Source organism: Ictalurus furcatus, chromosome 10, assembly GCF_023375685.1.
Source record: "Ictalurus furcatus strain D&B chromosome 10, Billie_1.0, whole genome shotgun sequence".
NCBI lineage: Eukaryota > Metazoa > Chordata > Actinopteri > Siluriformes > Ictaluridae > Ictalurus > Ictalurus furcatus.
The window spans coordinates 29,567,247-29,584,361 of NC_071264.1; the positions used below are offsets into that span (position 1 = coordinate 29,567,247).

General features: G+C 39.7%; 1 protein-coding gene across 8 annotated transcripts; it reads left to right on the forward strand.

Moving 5' to 3' along the window:
- The first annotated feature begins 1,005 nt into the window (after positions 1-1,005).
- On the forward strand, positions 1,006-15,870 carry LOC128614158 (centromere protein F-like). Of its 8 annotated transcripts, XM_053635478.1 has the most exons (11): positions 1,006-1,336; positions 1,693-1,763; positions 7,110-7,235; positions 8,082-8,504; positions 8,711-8,803; positions 8,962-9,132; positions 9,325-9,384; positions 9,607-9,861; positions 10,054-10,116; positions 10,568-10,613; positions 10,774-15,870. In XM_053635478.1, the coding sequence occupies exons 1-10, from the start codon at positions 1,174-1,176 to the stop codon at positions 10,607-10,609; spliced, it is 1,467 nt and encodes a 488-aa protein (XP_053491453.1). In that variant the 5' UTR covers positions 1,006-1,173; the 3' UTR covers positions 10,610-10,613; positions 10,774-15,870. The 8 variants fall into 8 exon arrangements, with proteins under 8 accessions (XP_053491453.1, XP_053491452.1, XP_053491454.1 ...); XM_053635477.1 differs by having other exon boundaries at positions 10,568-15,870; XM_053635479.1 differs by having other exon boundaries at positions 10,057-10,116; positions 10,568-15,870.
- Positions 15,871-17,115: the final 1,245 nt, after the last annotated feature.

Consider the following 17,115-nt stretch of genomic DNA (forward strand, 5'->3'; position numbering starts at 1 on the left):
CTACAAGGTGACAGAGAAAGATTGAAAATGGCGGTTATACCATCTGAACCTCTCTCAGTGGTCTCATTGTACCTTGAACAGACATGAAACAGGATACAGAGCTGAGAGAACCTTGGTGAAGCTGGGATTAACGTTAGCACAGCACCACACAAAACACAACAACAGACCACCGATTAAAATAAAGCCAAATAAAGAAAAAGTAAGAAGTGCAATTTGTTTCAAAATGTAGCTAAAAATGTTCGACTGCTACAGCAACTTGGTTATAAATAGTTGGTTACTTAAACAGGTCTTACCTTTGGGGAAACGGCAGTTGATGAAATGTGTAGCAGATGCTGATTTAAGTCCATGTGGCGCAAAATGCCTTAGGCGGAAGTGGCAGGTAATTAACACCAACGAGCTCCCAATCAGTAACCTTTACGATTAAATTCTACTCAGTGTTTCATAGCTAGTTAATCAAGATCACGTCAAATAAATGTTTCCTCTTCCGATTATAAATGTGCAGATTAATGGATAAATGGAAGAACTTACTAGTCAAAAATATTTTTAAAATAACAGAGAAAATCATATTTAATGAATCAGCTGTCACGTAAACACGATAACAGACTAAACCAGCTACAATTCATTCACCACTGAAATTCATTTTGTTTTCTTAAATGATTTAAAGGGAATGTAAAAGTTTGTGTGGGATAAATATGATAATAAAATTATGAGTCATTTCATTTTAGCTTCATGCAGCTTGTAGTCACTTTGTGTATGAATATTATGAAAAGAAAGTATAACCCAAAAGCTTAGAAATGTATTTGTGTGCACATTATAGTCGTCATTTATATACAAAGAAATATTATTCCATTCCATTATTTCAATATTAATCCACCCAAGCTAAACAGTTGATTTATGCCAAAGCGTACAGGCTCCTAAACTGAGCGGATGAAAATGCTAAACACGGCCTTAAACTGCTCAGGGATTCGCTTGATTCATTCACACTTGGGACTTCCGGATTGTTGGAACAGTGTTGCTAAGCAACATGCTATGATGACCAACGTGTCTTGCTTCTGTGACGTCACAGAACAGCTCGGTTTATAAGTGAGAGAAAACAACGCGGAGCTTTCAGATATTTACTGAACTTTGTGCGATTATGGCGATTATTGTAGTTGCTCTTATCGAGAGAGAAAAATGAATGAGTTTTTGAGTGCACTTGGCAATGGTGTAGTGGGCATTCCCCTGCGCCCCCTGCTGTACATGGCCGGAGCTGCAGCCACCGCAGCCGGCATTTATTATTACGTGAAACGAGCTGATGGAAAGGAAACAACATCGGACCCTGAGGTCACAACTGAAGGTACGACTATTTCTCAGTCGTGCTGCTGCAATCATGCAGTGCTCACTTTACTTCTGTCCTTTAAAAGAAATTAATAAAGCAGATTTGTTCAATCCTTCATAATCTAAGAGGCTTTAGTCCTATTTTGGCTTCATGAATGTGTAATAAAATCTGTCAGTGTGTTCTTAGCCTTAGCCCACACTAGACATGTACATACTAAACATCAGTAAAGTGTTTTTATTCCAGAGGCCAGTAAGGAAGTGGGAATACTTGTGTTATAGAGCTTCACCAGGATCAGAAGTGGAAAATACTGCTGTTCTGGGCTTCAAAACATAAATAATAGATGATGTCTGATGACTTTTTATTATTTTATTTAGACCCAGTGTGTGACCAGGCCACGGAACCAGCTCTGCTCCAACCCGCAGAGGTTCCTCAGCACCAGCTCACGGTAAGTTTCTTCTGCTCCTAACTTTGGTTACGGGGAAATTCCAAATATCCAGTTTTCCATTATATGAACATGCTAAATATCATGCTAAATCTCTCTCTCTCTCTCTCTCTCACAAACACACACACACACACACACACACACCCCTTATAAAGCTAATTATTTTTTTCAGTTACATTTTGTTTATTATAACAAAATAAACCCCTAAATCGGGGTATTTGTGCGTGTACTTTTAAAAAAATGCAAAAGGCACATACAGTTTTACTAATATAATCTTTAATTTTTACATTTGTCTACAGTTTAAATGAGTTGTTTGTCCAGTTTTAAGCAGCAAAACTTTAAATAATATCCAAAATATAAATAATCAAAAAGAAAAATTGAGTTTTAAAAATATAATGCTCACATTAAAAAAATGAAACACAAAAGTTTGTTCAGATGTTAAACAGTAATACGTCTTTAAATATCCTAAATATAAATAAGCAAAGCAAAAGAAAATATTGAGGTGTACTCATGTAGTTGTACTCAAGTTCACATGATGAAATTAAGAACACAAACATGCTTGTAATAAGAATCAGCAGAATTTTAAATATCAAATTCTATCAGACCGACTAATCGGTAATAACATTTGTTGGCAACGATTTTGATAATCGATTAGATCGATTAGTTGTTGCAGCCCTACAGTGATTTGTGAGTTTTTTCTGTTCCAGGAGAAGGGTACACGATTAGGAATAGGTTTGTATATATGAGTGGATGTGCAGGTCAACATCTAATGATTTGTGTCTAGTCTGCAACAGTAATCTGTGGTCAGGGAGCTTTGGGGACTAAGAGGTGAGGTAGCAAAGTCACATCGTCTAATTTCTGTCCTGGCCACGTGGCTATATAGTACGCACTAATGAAGTCCTCCTAAGAGCACAGTTTCCCTGTCGTCAACATCTCCAAAGACTATGTGTCCGTGATTTCGCAGGCTACTAGATACCACTTGGTGTCTTGTGTTGTGTAACCACGAGGAACCGGTGTGAGAATGTGTGTGGGTGTGTATATGTAGATCATTGGTCCTCCTAGAGGCCTCTTGATGGAGAATCACTTTCTAGTCTTCCTGTCAAAGTCCCGTCTTCTCCAGCTCAGTGCTCAGCTCTGGCACTCTCCTACAGCTGGTGTGCATCCACGAGGCTCTCTGACTGACCTTTACCACAGAGCGAGTGATGAAAAGGATCTAGAATGGCCCAACCACCATGGGTTGTTCCACCTGGTTCTGCGGAAAACCTTGATCATGACTCACTCTCCAGGCTTCAGATCATGCAGTAGTGATCTGGAATATGTGACATTTGGAATATCTAGTACTACAGTGTTATAGTGAAGCCACCGCTGGGTGGACAGGTGTGAGGCCTTCTGTTCAAGCATGAGTAATGACACTTCATGTGGAACCAAGAGGGTCAATTCTGTGTAACCTACCAGGTCTCTGGATGCCACCACAGCTTTCTCAGCTTCTGCTACTGCATGTACGCATGGGAGAAACTCTGCAACGACTGGATCCAACTTACCTGAGAATGAGCTGTCGAACCTGTCTCATATACCATCTCTTTGTGCGGTGCTTCTAGAATGCAATAGCTTAGAATGAAAGTTCTGCAATACAAACATATATCTAGGATAGAGAGAACTTGTTTCTTCATCAGAGGCTTGGGAATCTTCTGGATTATGATACTCTTTCAGCTAAGAGTTTCTTTCCCTTTGCAGAAATGTCATTAACCAAGATTTTCACTTCTTGTTGTACATACTGTAATTTGGAGAGACTGGCTTTGTGTCCCTCCTTAGGAAGATGCTGCAACAATTTAATGGTGTCAGTTTCACATTGTGCCCTGGAGAAAGCGTTAGAGATGCTAAGCTGTCCTTTAGCATTTGGTTGTATATCATTCTGGACTCACAATACTCTTAACACAAGTGAGTGAAGGTGTAAGGACTTCTGTCAAATATGAATGCAAACCATAACTGACTGTCATTGTCAAGAGATATACTGAAAAACGCATTAGCTAAATCTACGACTGATAACCATTCACTATTTGCTGGAACCTGGCTTAATATAGTGTAAGAATTTGGCACGTCTGGAGCTCTCTGTTTTACTGCTTCAATAACCGCTTTCAAATCTTCTACAAATCTCCATTCATCAGGTTGTGGGTTTTTTCTTGCTTTTCTCACTCAAAATATTGGAGTGCGCACTGGCGAATCTGGGCAGGGAACAATGACCCCTGCTTTTAGTAGTGAATTAAACACTAGTCTAATTCCTTCAATAGTTTCTGATTTAAGAGGGTATTGCGATTGTCTGCGCCTAAAGTCAGATTTGGGCATGATCACGACTGGTGGTGCACTTCTAATCAGGCCTATGTCATGTTTCCCTTGGGCCCACAGCCCGAGAAGCACCTTCTTCAGTTGTGGGTGTGTCTCTAGTACGGATGTCACGAGAACCGATACTTCGGTACCAAGTCGGTACCAACATTCTTAAAACATGACGGTACTTGTTTTTCTGCAGTAGCATGGGTACCAGTTGTTATGAAGGTACCGAGGTTGCAATTCTTCCAGGCCTGATGAGGACAGAGGGCAGGCTTTGAGAGGAAAGGTGGTAAAGAGTCAAATATGGAAATACTTCGCATTCGAGGTGGATGACAACGAACATAAAGTTGATGCTATGAAGCCGGTGTGCAACCGATGCTATCGTTAATTTCAAACAAAGCCTGAAACACAGGTCCTATATTATGCTTGTTTGAGGTCGCTGGCATGGTCTGTCACCAGGACGAAGTGCCGAGCGGCCAGGTAGTATTGTAGCTCTTGATGGCCCACTTTATCGCCAGGGCCTCTCTTTCCACGGCTTTCATTTATTTCCTTTCAGCGGGGGACAACTTCCGACTGATATAGAGGAGCGGGTGTTCCTCTCCGTCGAAGGTCTGTGAGAGAACTGTGCCCAGCCCGGTTTCGGATGCATCTGTGTACACGGTGAATGGAAGGGTGAAGTCTGGGTTTCGTAGCACTGAGGCGCTGGTGAGGGCTTCTTTCAGGGCTTGGAAGGCTCTTTCCACTTCGGCTGACCACTTCATCCGGTCCGGCTTGCCCTTTTTCGTGAGATCTGAGGGGGGAGGCTACAGAGGAGAATTTAGGTACAAATCGGCAGTAGTACCCTGCCAACCCCAAAAAGGCATGTACCTGTTTTTTTGATGTATGCCGGAAATAGTCTTTTACTGCCTCAATTTTCTGACTACGATGGGGCTGGACCAGGGGCTGCTGGATTCCTCGATGATATTGTCCCGCAGCATTCGGCCCATCCCCTCCTTGATAGCATGGCGGCGGGCCTCTGGGACACGATAGGGCCGCTATCGCACCACCACTCCTGGCCGGGTCTTGATCTTGTGGTGGACCAGCTGCATCATCCCTGGGGAGGTAGAGAACACATCCGTGAATTGACCCACCAACTCTGACAACTCCTGTCTTTGCCCGGGAGTGAGGTCGTCACCCAGCTGGACCAAGGTACCCTCATCATAGGGCTGCACAATTCATCGAATATCGATTGCGATTACGATTTTGACTGCCCATGATTACATGAATATGATCGACTGCGATATTAACGTTTAAAGTTCATCCTCCGCTCATAGAAAACTCTGCTGCAGTTCAAATCAAGTGCTTCCTAAACTTACAGCCAATCACATAGAGTGGCGCAGGGATGACGTCATTTTGTAGTGCCAAAACACGGAAACTGCTTTGGCATTTTAGCGCTCCAGCTGCTAACTTCGCTTCGGAAATCTAACACGATGCTAAATGGCACTACAGAGGTTGTCAGGACATTAAACATCATCCCGTCGAACAGGAAAAAACTTTGCAGATAAACTTAGGGCTCTACAGTGCAACCATTTCACTCGCATTTGTGACTGAAAAGTACTTTGTGTGACTGTGAATAAATATTTATTCACACCGGTGCAAGTGACCTTTTCGGAGTTGTATAATACAATCAAGATAAAAACTACAGGAAGTCCAAAATGCATCTACACCACGCAACAGTTACTTTCCCACTGCTTTTCATCACCTCAGTTAACCTGAACATCATCTGCTTCTACTTCCCGATCTCAAAACCGCCACCTTTTATTGATCCCGCAAAATGACCTGAAAGTGTGACCTGCTAGTGCAAACACCGCGGCGTCAGGCGGAGTAAATAAATAATAATAATGCTAACACTACAAGGTAGGTTTAATTCAAACATCTTTATTAAATAATTCCTCACCAATCATTATCAAGAGTAGCAACTCTTCAGTCTGTACACATACAGTACACTGCCGCTCTCCTTCTACACCAACTCACAGTGCATTTACTTCATTTAAACTCACGTTTGCCAGATATCACTGGAAAAGTCAACTTCTGTTTTCGTGTTCTGATTTAATCCCCCCAGCACTGTACTGGGGAACCGATCTAAAAGGAACAACTGATAAACAAAAATAAAACTACTAAAATGTAAAGACAGAAAATGTGCTTAGGTGTAAATAAATCATTTAATATAAAAAATAGATATTATAATAACATCATAAAATATAAATAAAATGAGAAGTGAAAATGTTTAATTACTATGGGCTGCATTTAATATCAGTTTGACATTAAGCTTAGTAAGCTATTTCCTTAGAAGACTATTAGCCTTTTTCCTAATATGGATAATTTTTGTGTTAGTCTACTTTTAATTAGGACTCTTTATTGTTTAAGATATTTTAAAATAAACATTTTGTGCTTGTTTATTGATCAATTAACCAACAGTATTTCTCATTGCTGTTATTTTAATTCAATTAACAGTGACCATGATCAGAGAGCTTACATTTAACTGTGTATGACAGACTTCCTGATTAAAGCTTAAACAAAAAAAGATTGGTATCTGGATCGGGTTCGGCTGTAAAAATCCTGATCGGAGCGTCAGTAATGAACACCATTAAACTAAAGCGCTTTGCATCTGGCGGGTAAATGAACTCACCCAATCACATCCTATATGAGATTATTCAGATATATACACAATATACACAGAGCGGTTCGAGAACTGACTCCAGCCCAGAACCATGACCGTGGAAAATGTCTAATAGTGTAGCTTTAAATATATTTAAGAGGAGCAGACTTCAAACACTGAACATTGATGTTTATTTTATTTGTTTACAAGGTGGAACAGGTTAACGGTTGTTTTTTTCATGTGCATTAATCGCACTGTACTGTAGGCTGTATGGCCCTTTAGATAGATCAGAGAGCTGCAACTAAACATGATGTTTGGACTGAATGCTAGTACTCAGCAGTGCTACAAACACCTAAAGCCAACAATATTTGCACTGTGAATTTCAGGACGCTGTGACTAAGGCTGAGGAGAAGATTCAGAAGCTTGTGGTGTCCAATACTCAGCTGGAGGAGAGAGTGAGGGAGCTGGAGGAACTGCTCTGTGAGGCATGCAGAGATGACATGAAAAGCAAGGTATGTGAGATAAGCCTCTGATTAAAAAGTACTTTCAAAATTATATGAGCACCATATGATGGGAATGATTGAGAATAGGAAATATCTGCACACGAGTTTGATGCAGTGAGTTTGAGCAGTGATGCTGGCGAGAGTAGTTAGATTAGATTAGATTGGAGGCTAAAATCTCATCTCTATCACGAGCTCAGCAATGAACCTATTAGGGATAATAGTTATGTAACGCATTATATCATGAGGTTTATTATGTATTATCATGTTTATTATTATTGTTATCATCATATAAATCCATAACGAACTTTTTCACACTATCTGTTGTTACCCAGATGAGGATGGGTTCCCTTCTGAGTCTGGTTCCTCTCAAGGTTTCTTCCTCTTAACATCTTAGGGAGTTTTTCCTTGCCACCGTTGCCACTCAGGGGCTTGCACAGTTGGGATAAATTTGCACCTTTAATATGTATATAACATGTTTCTGTAAAGCTGCTTTGAGACAATGTTTATTGTTAAAAGCGCTATACAAATAAAATTGAATTGAATTGAAAAAAAAAAGCCATAATAAGAATGATGTTGGGCCAGATTGAAGAAGTGTTCATTAAGTACTCAGTTTTTAACCTCTTTTGTCCTATGGCTGTGTTTTAGGTGTGTGTGTGTGTGTGTGTGTGAGAGAGAGAGAGAGACAGACAGACAGACAGAGAGAGAGAGAGAGAGAGAGAGAGAGCATGAGAGTGAGCATGTGTGTGTGTACAGTCACATTATGGGAAAATTCTTTTTTTCCTCCAAACTCTAAAAGTATCTGAAAGTGTGTGTAGAAGTAAATAAAGCCAATAAGCCTTAATTGTACTTTTTTAGGTCTCCCTGGCTGAAGCTGAGGAGAAACATCAGACGGCTGTGGAGACCATTGCTCAGCTGAAGTTGGAGAAGTCTAGCCTGAAAGACCAGGTGGAGACACGGCAAGGAACAGTGCAGTACATGGGGAACCTGCTCCATCCTGTTGAGGTGGAAAAGTCTGGCCTGAAAGATCAGGTGGAGACACTACGAGGAACAGTGCAGGACATGGGGAACCTGCTCCATGCTGTTGAGGTGGAGAAGTCTGGCCTGAAAGACCAGGTGGAGACACTACGAGGAACAGTACAGGACATGGGAAACCTGCTCCATGCTGTTGAGGTGGAGAAGTCTGGCCTGAAAGACCAGGTGGAGACACTGCGAGGAACAGTGCAGGACATGGAGAACATGTTATCTGAGACTCACACAGAGTGTGACAAGCTAATGAATGTAAGTGAGCAAAGTCTTGCATTAAGCAGCTCCTTTAGAAATACGAAGACTTTTTCATGTTTCTGCTGCATGGAGTTTCATTTAACCAAAATTAACATTATATTTTCAAGTTGTTAGATTTTATTAATTAACAGAAATGGCCCATTGCAGATGTGAACAGTAAAAACTCGAGTTTGAACATCTGTTGCCCCATGTGTGTGTTTTAGGAGTGTGAGTGTGAGCGGGAGGATCACAACATCCTCAAGTACGAGTACGAGGAGATGAAGGAGACTCTCAATAACAAGGAGGAGTTACTGAAGGTAAACTTTCCTTCTCATGAAACTATGATTGCTATTGTAAGCTGTGTGTGTGTGTGCAGGTGTGTTTGTCATGACTAATGAGTAAGTTTTTAAAAGTATCTGAAAGTGTGTGTAGAAGTAAATAAAGGCAATAAGCCTTAATTGTTGTACTTTTTTAGGTCTCCCTGTCTGAAGCTGAGGAGAAACACCAGATGGCTTTGGAGACCATTGCTGAGCTCAAGGTGAAGAAGTCTGGCCTGAAAGACCAGGTGAAGACACTGCAAGGAAGAATGGAGCTCACGGGGAACGTGCACAATGAGACTTACCAGTGCGCTATTCGTTTAATGACTGTAAGTGAGAGAAGTCTTGCATTAAGCAGCTCCTTTAGAAATACAAGGACTTTTTCATGTTTCTGCTGCATGGAGTTTCATTTAACCAAAATTAACATTATATTTTCAAGTTGTTAGATTTTATTAATTAACAGAAATGGCCTATTGCAGAAGCACTCAAGTTTGAACATCTTTTGCCCCATGTTTGTGTAGGAGATTCAGGTGAAGGACGATGAGATGAAGCGTCTGATAGACGCAGACAAGATAGTGAAGGTAAACTTTCCTTCTCATGAATCTATGACTGATATTGTATTATTTTGTGTGTGTGTGTTTGTGTGTGTGTACTTGTTTCCTCACATTTTGGGGACATTTTGTCCTTTTCCCCTAATACATTTGAGACTATTCTCATGACTAATGAGTCTGTTTCTAAAAGTGTCTGAAACTGTTTGTAGAAGTAAATAAAGCCAATAAACTTTAATTGTTGTACTTTTTTAGGTCACCCTGCCTGAAGCTGAGGAGGAACATCAGAAGGATGTGGAGACCATTGCTCAGCTGAAGGTGGAGAAGTCTGACCTGAAAGACCAGGTGGAGTCACTACAAGAAAGAGTGAGGTACACAGAGAACCTGCTCCGTTTTGTTGAGCTGGAGAAGTCTGACTTGACCAGTGAAATGAAGAGACTGCAAAGAAGAGTGCAGACCGTGGTGAAACATGTCTGTGAGACTGACTGGGAGATAGGCACACGCGTATATGTAAGTGAGAAAAATCTTGCATTAAGCAGCTCCTTTAGAAACACGAGGACCTTTTCATGTTTCTGCTGCATAGAGTTTCATTTAACCAAAATTAAAATAGAATTAATTTTCAAGTTGTTAGATTTGATTAATTAATAGAAATGAATATTAAGCACTCAAGTTTGAACATCTTTTGCCCCATGTGTGTTTTAGCAGCTTCAGTTGAAGAACGATGAGATGAATAAGCGTCTAATAGACGCAGAGGAGTTACTGAAGGTAAACTTTCCTTCTCATGAAACCATGCTATTGTACTGTTTGTGTGTGTGTGTGTGTGTGCTTGTTTCCTCACATTTTGGGGACATTTTGTCCTTTTTCCCTAATACATTTTAGACTATTCTCATGAGTAATGAGTCGGTTTCTAAAAGTGTCTGAAAGTGTGTGTAGAAGTAAATAAAGCCAATAAGCCTTAATTGTACTTTTTTATTTCCTTGCATTAAGCAGCTCCTTTAGTAATAATATGAGGACTTTTCATGTTTATACTGCAGGATGAGGTTCATTAAACCAAAATAAAAGTTGTATTTTTAAGTTGCTAGTTTTTTTTTACTGAATAGAAGTGACCCATTGCAGATGTAAATATTAAGCACTCAGCTTTGAACATATTTTCAGTCATGTGTATGTTTTCATACATTAAATCAGTCTCTCTCTTTTTTTTTTTTTTTTTTTACAGAAACATGGCATACCTTCTGGATACTCATCAGAATCAACATGACGGGGTATGAGGGTTGAAAATAAGAAGAAAGCAACACATGATTTAATGTGAAGTAACAAGTCAAGCTGGTCTTAATTTTAAAAAGGGGATACCTGAGGGGGATTTCCTCCCCCAGTCCAAAGACATGCGTTGTAGGCAGATTGTCATTTCCAAATTGTCCATAGTGTGTGAATGTGGATCGGCACCCCGTCCAGAGTGTTCCCTGCCTTGTGCCTGAGTGCCCTGGGATAAGCTCCAGGCTCCCCACGACCCTGTGTAGAAAAAGCGGTACAGAAAATCCGCCTCGCCGCGCGTTGACCCTGACTTCGCCGCCCTCAGGCTCGAGTTGCTGGCTTCACCAAGGAAGGACACTGCTGATATCTATCAAGCTTGACCTGCAAGCCGTGAAAATACAGCTGGTTACAGATAAAGTTGCTACCGATGCTACCATATCAACACTGAAAGGTACTGTTGGAGAAATGGAGCACGCGCTCTCCAGTTGCACCGATGACATAGCTCAGATGAAGACTACTATTGAGTCTCTCACTGCGACCGTAACCAAGTTAGAGAATAAATTTGAGGACTTGGAGTCTAGGTCACGGCGCAATAACATTAGGATAGTCGGAGTTCCAGAGGGCCCTGACACCTGTACAACTGCTGCTGTAGCGGCCTTGCTGAAGGAGGCGTTTGGTCCGGGGAAGGAGCCGGTTTTGGACCGGTCCCACCGGACTCTTCAGCCGAAGCCCAAGCCTGGTGAACGACCACAAGCTATTGTGTGCACATTCCACTATCAAAGTGACTGTGTTGACATTTTACACCATGTGAAAGAGCTCCAACAGATTAAAGTGAGAGATTTGACCATTTCAGTCTTCCTGGAACACACAGCCAAGATAGCCCGGGCTTGGGCCGCGTTTAACGAGGTTAGGCGTCAACTTCGTGGCATTGAGGGCGCTCGCTATGGAATACTTCACCCGGCTTGGCTTCGCATTACTTATAACGGTGTTCAGAAAGACTTCGTTTCAGCGGAGGAAACAGGGTCTATGTAAAATTCTTGACGTCTGAGTGAGCTGCACCACCTACAACAGCCTCATCTTTTTTACACTCCTTAAATCTACCTCTGTAATAATGTGGTTCTCTGTTTTGGTGCTCTGACTAGGTTAGAGTTTCGGTTTAAATTATGCTAGTATTTTTTCCTCAGCCTTATGTGCTACACTGTTACATTATCAGTATTTCATCTAATTTGTAACAAGTCTTTGAAAGATTATATTTGTTATTGTGCGCAGTCTGTTTTTCAGTCTTGAAGTCAGTAGGGGCCTTTTCTCTTACTGAGACTTTTTTTTTTTGGTAATATTTTTTGGTTAGTTGTTTTCACATTGTGGACAACTTTTGGTTACTGTGGGAAAGACTGCTGTCTCCTTTGTTCTTTTGTTATATGGAGTGGGTGTGTGTGTTTAGGGGATTGTTGGGGGCAGGGGGTCCCACTTCGGCTCTAATTGGCTATTTGTATCCCTGTGGTTTACTTTATTTAAATGGTTAATAGTAATATTGATCCCAGCACAGCTGGGACAGGCACTAAGATTTATTAGGTGGAACATCAGCGATATGGGTAATCCTGTCACGAGATCTAAGGTTTTTACACATTTGAAACGTTTAAACTCTGATATAGTATTTTTTACAGGAGACTCACCTACGTATTAAAGATCATCATAGGTTACACTCCCCTTGGGTGAGCCAAGTCTTCCACTCGGACTTTAATTCGAAGGCAAGAGGGGTCGCTATTTTAATAGGCAAAAGGTCACAGTTTTCATCCACTAACATTATTGCTGATGTGAATGGGAGATATATTATAGTTGCTGGTACCCTAATGCACAGACAGGTTTTGTTGGTAAATGTATATGCTCCAAACTTTGATGATGTGGAATTTGCTAATAGATTGTTGATCAACCTCCCCTTTTTAAATACTCACCTATTGATTTTTGGGGGGGATTTAAACTGTGTTTTTGACCCAAACTTGTATCAGTCTAATCCCCGTACTCTGATTCAATCTGCTATGTCTAAAACATTTTCCGATTTTATGTGTCAGAATGGTCTCGTTGATCCACGGTGATCCCATAACCCCTCTCTTAAAAAGTTTTCTTTCTTCTCCCAGGTGCATCATTCCTCTTCGAAGATTGATTATTTTTTATAGACAGTACTCTTAATTCTTGTGTAGTTTCTTCTGACTATTTGGGTAATGTAATTTCTGACCATGCGCCTCTACAATTAGATATTCAACTTTCTATTTATAACTGTAGTCCACCACCTTGGAGATTTAACTCTCTTCTTTTAGCAGACAGTGAATTCCGTGAGTTCATTTCAACTTCTATTGATGACTTTCTTTTCTTCAATCAGAATGACTCCACCTCTTATTCATTGTTATGGGAGACACTTAAATCCTATATCAGATGCAGATTATTTCTTACTCCGCTCTCTCTAATAAAAGGCTCACTGCTAGGCTTAATGAACTCACATCTGTGATCAGTAACCTTGATCAAAGATATGCATTGAACCCTTCTCCAGAACTTCTTAAACAGCGTCTCGACTTACAAGCAGAATTTAATCTTATTTCGACTAAAGAGGCAGAACGCTTGTTACGTACTCGTGGTTCATACTATGAACATGGCGACAAGCCAAGTCATTTACTGGCACATCATCTACGGCGACAAACCATTTCCCATCTCATACCTAATATTAAAAACACTTATAATATTGTCACTACAGAGCCCATGGAAATTTGGAAATTAATGCTACTTTTAAATCATTTTACTCTTCACTTTATAAATCTGAATTTACTGCAGACAATACTAAAGTGAATGCATTTCTTCAAAACCTTTGTAACCTTGTTATTGATCTAATACTGCCAAGCAACTGGACTCCCCACTCTCTCTTGAGGAAATTTTAAATTCAGTTAAAACTATGCAGTCTAACAAAGCCCCTGGCCTGGACGGGTTTCCAATTGAATTTTTTAAAACGTTTATTGGAAAATGAACACCACTGCTTTTGTGTGTGTTCAATGAATCCTTGGCATGTGGGTCTTTGCCTCCAACTCTGACACAAGCCACTAAAGCTCTCCTTCTTAAGGAGGGTAAGGATCCAACCTCCTGTGGTTCTTCTAGACCGCTGTCTCTGCTTAATGCAGATGTAAAGGTGTTGGCAAAAGTAATTGCATCTCGTTTAGAGAACGTGCTCCCTTATATTATATCTGAAGAGCAAAACGGTTTTTATAAAAGGATGTCAGCTGTTTTTCAATACCCGTACACTCTTTAATATAATTTATTCAAAGCATTCGGCTGAGCTTCCTGAGATTGTAATTTCTTTAGATGCTGAAAAAGCATTTGACAGGGTTGAGTGGGAGTATTTGTTTGCAGTTTTGAGGAAATTCGGATTCGGGGATAAATTTATTTCTTGGATTCGCCTCCTTTACTCATCCCCTAAAGCTAGGATTCATGCGGATGATATTTATTCTGATTATTCTGCTATCGGACGAGGGTGTCAGCAAGGCTGTCCTTTATCCCCTCTGCGTTTTGCGGTTGCTATCGAGCCTCTGTCTATCGTATTAAGATCTTCCCACCTGTTTAAAGGAATAGTCCGATACGGTGTAGGATACAAATTGTCGCTATATGCTGATGATTTGTTATTGTATGTAACCGATCCTATTGCCTCTATGCCTGCTGTCTTAGGTGTTCCGGAAACCTTCAGTTTTGTCTCGGGTTATAAGTTAAATTTGGAGAAAAGCGACTGTTTCCTGTCAATACTGCAGCATTTTCTTTCCAACAGTCAGATCCACCTTTTCGATTTAGTCAGTCAGGGTTTAAATACTTAGGTATCAACGTGACACGTTCTTTATCTAATTTTGTATCAGCTAATTTCACTCCCCTTATTTCAAAGGTTAAATCCAATGTTCAAAGTTGGGGTAACCTACCCATTTCTCTAATTGGCAGGATCAGTGTTGTCAAAATGAATATATTACCGAAGTTTCTTTTATTTATTTCAGCAAGTTCCTCTTTTTCTGCCAAAACAGTTTTTCGATTCATTGGATAAAATAATTTGTTCTTTTATTTGGGGTGGGAAGCCACCAAGGGTCCGTAAAACTTTATTGCAGAGATGCAGATTTAGTGGAGAACTTGCATTACCCAATTTTCAATTCTGTTACTGGGCTGCGTACATCCATAAACTTTGCTACTGGGTTAAATCTCCTGGATCTTCTTGGTGTAAATTGGAACTATCATCTTGCAGGGAATCCTCTATACCTGCTTTACTTTATTCCTCTCTACCTACAAAACTCTCTCTATATATTGATAATCAAGTTGTCCTTAACACACTTAAGATTTGGTATCAATTTAGATGGCGCTTTAAATTTGTAGGTGCATCCTCTTTGGGTTCTTTAAGCAACAACCACTTATTTCCTCCATCGCGTTTGGACTCCACATTTTCAGTGTGGTATGAAAAGGGCATTAAACAATTAAAAAATCTGTATGCTGATGGTGTCTTTGATAGCTTTGCCAATCTGTCATCTACTTATGACCTCCCTGTGACGCATCCGTTTCGTTATTTTCAAATTCGAAATTTTGTTTCTAGATTTTTCTTAATTTCCCCGCTGCACCTCCTGAACAGGCTTGGGAAAGCTTGTTTTCAAACAATCCACATCAGAGAGGAATGATTTCTAAAATTTATGATTTTATTCTGGTGTTAAGTAGTCAGTCTAGAACCAAAATGAAGAATGCATGGGAAATGGAGTTAGGAGTACAAATAAGTGAAGAATGTTATGAAGAGTGTTCAAATAAGTGAACGTGCTATAGGTAGGATTCAGTCTACCAATTCTTGTGCTCGTATTGGACTTATCCAGTTCAAAGTTTTACACAGAGTCCATTTGTCTAAGTTGAGACTTTCTGTAATATATCCAGAAGTAGAGGACAAGTGTGATAAATGCCATGACGCTCCCTGTCATCTCGGCCATATGTTTTTCTTTTGCCCTGGTCTCTATGGTTTTTGGACTGGTTTCTTTACTATCATGTCCACTATTTTCAGAGTAGATTTCAAACCTTGCCCATTGATTGCTATATTTGGGATTCCTGATGCCTCAGTTCCATTAAGCTCTGTACAAAAAGATACAATCGCTTTCACATCCTTAATAGCAAGATGTTCCCTATTATTGCATTGGAAGTCTGCTCAATATCCATCCATCTCCCAGTGGCTAAAGGAAGTGATGTTTTTTTTTACAACTTGAGAAAATAAATTATACGATGAGGGGTTTAAGTTTTATATATATATATATATATATATATATATATATATATATATATATATATATATATAAATGGCAACCCTTTATTTAATATTTTATGGAGTTACAGATGCCGCACTCTTGAATTTTTGTGCCTGTTATTGGATTTTACAACATATACATAACCAGATATCAATATTGTTTAGTCATAATGAGCCGGGGGGAGGGGGGGTTGTTTAGTTGATTGTACTCTTTAATTTTGTTTTTCTTTTCTATACTATGTATGTATATGTAAGTATAACAAAAAATGAGAATGGTATTGTTGCTGTGTGACATGAAGTTTGTTTTCTTTCTCAATAAAAATATTTTGGAAAAAAATATGAAGGTGATCTCTCTCATCACTTTGTATACTATATTTCTCACAGTAATTCTTGGCAAGCTACTGAGTTCTGTAGTTTTGTTCGAGTCTTGTAAGTAATCATTGTCCTATTGTGTAAGTGTGTACACTTTTTTGTTTTTCATTAAGGAATTTAATTAAGGAAATTAATTAAGGATCATTGTTCTGTGCCAAAGGGAAGAGACTATGAGGTTATTACATATTAGGACCCTTCCCCTGTAGGTCAGTTGTGGCAGCAACCGTTTCCAATGAGAACCATGCATGTATTTTCTCCAGCAGGCCCTTACAATTTTGCTTTATGTACTCGTCTGTCCCCAAAAAGACTCCCAAATATTTAAAACCTTCCTTTCCCCATTGCAAACCACCAGGAAGTTATGGACTTTTAACCACTTGGCCACACCACACGGCATCACTGTTACACCAGTTAATTTTTACTGATGATGCTTTTCCATAACACTCTAGAGCATGTTTTACCACTTCAACATCCAAATCGCCTCTGATTAAAACTGTAATGTCATCCGCATATGCAGATAGTTTGATAGATTGCTGGGAGTTTAAAGAGTCAATTTGTAGGCCTGCTAATACTTTTCTTTTACATTACAGTCTTTTAAACAGTACATCAATTTTTCTTGTCCTTCTTTATGCTCTAGATTTAAAAAAAAAAAAAAAAAAGTAGGAGCGTTCATGTCTCGTGCTGTTAGAAACCGACTTCTTACAAGAGCTCCTTTCACTCTTTCATTTAAAATCGAGCTCAGCAGGTTAGTCTTTTCAGTCCACATATCTTTAAGGTTTACATTAGTCATTTTTAAATCATAGTTTGCTCTATGCCAATAATTTCTCTATCAAGATATTCCAATGACTTTTTTT

Coding starts and splice junctions, on each gene's coding strand:
- LOC128614158 (XM_053635475.1), top strand. CDS start 1,174: ATGAATGAGTTTTTGAGTGCACTTGGCAATGGTGTAGTGGGCATTCCC. Junction 1,337..1,692: donor CCCTGAGGTCACAACTGAAG/GTACGACTATTT, acceptor TATTTTATTTAG/ACCCAGTGTGTGACCAGGCC. Junction 8,505..8,710: donor AGTGTGACAAGCTAATGAAT/GTAAGTGAGCAA, acceptor TGTGTGTTTTAG/GAGTGTGAGTGTGAGCGGGA.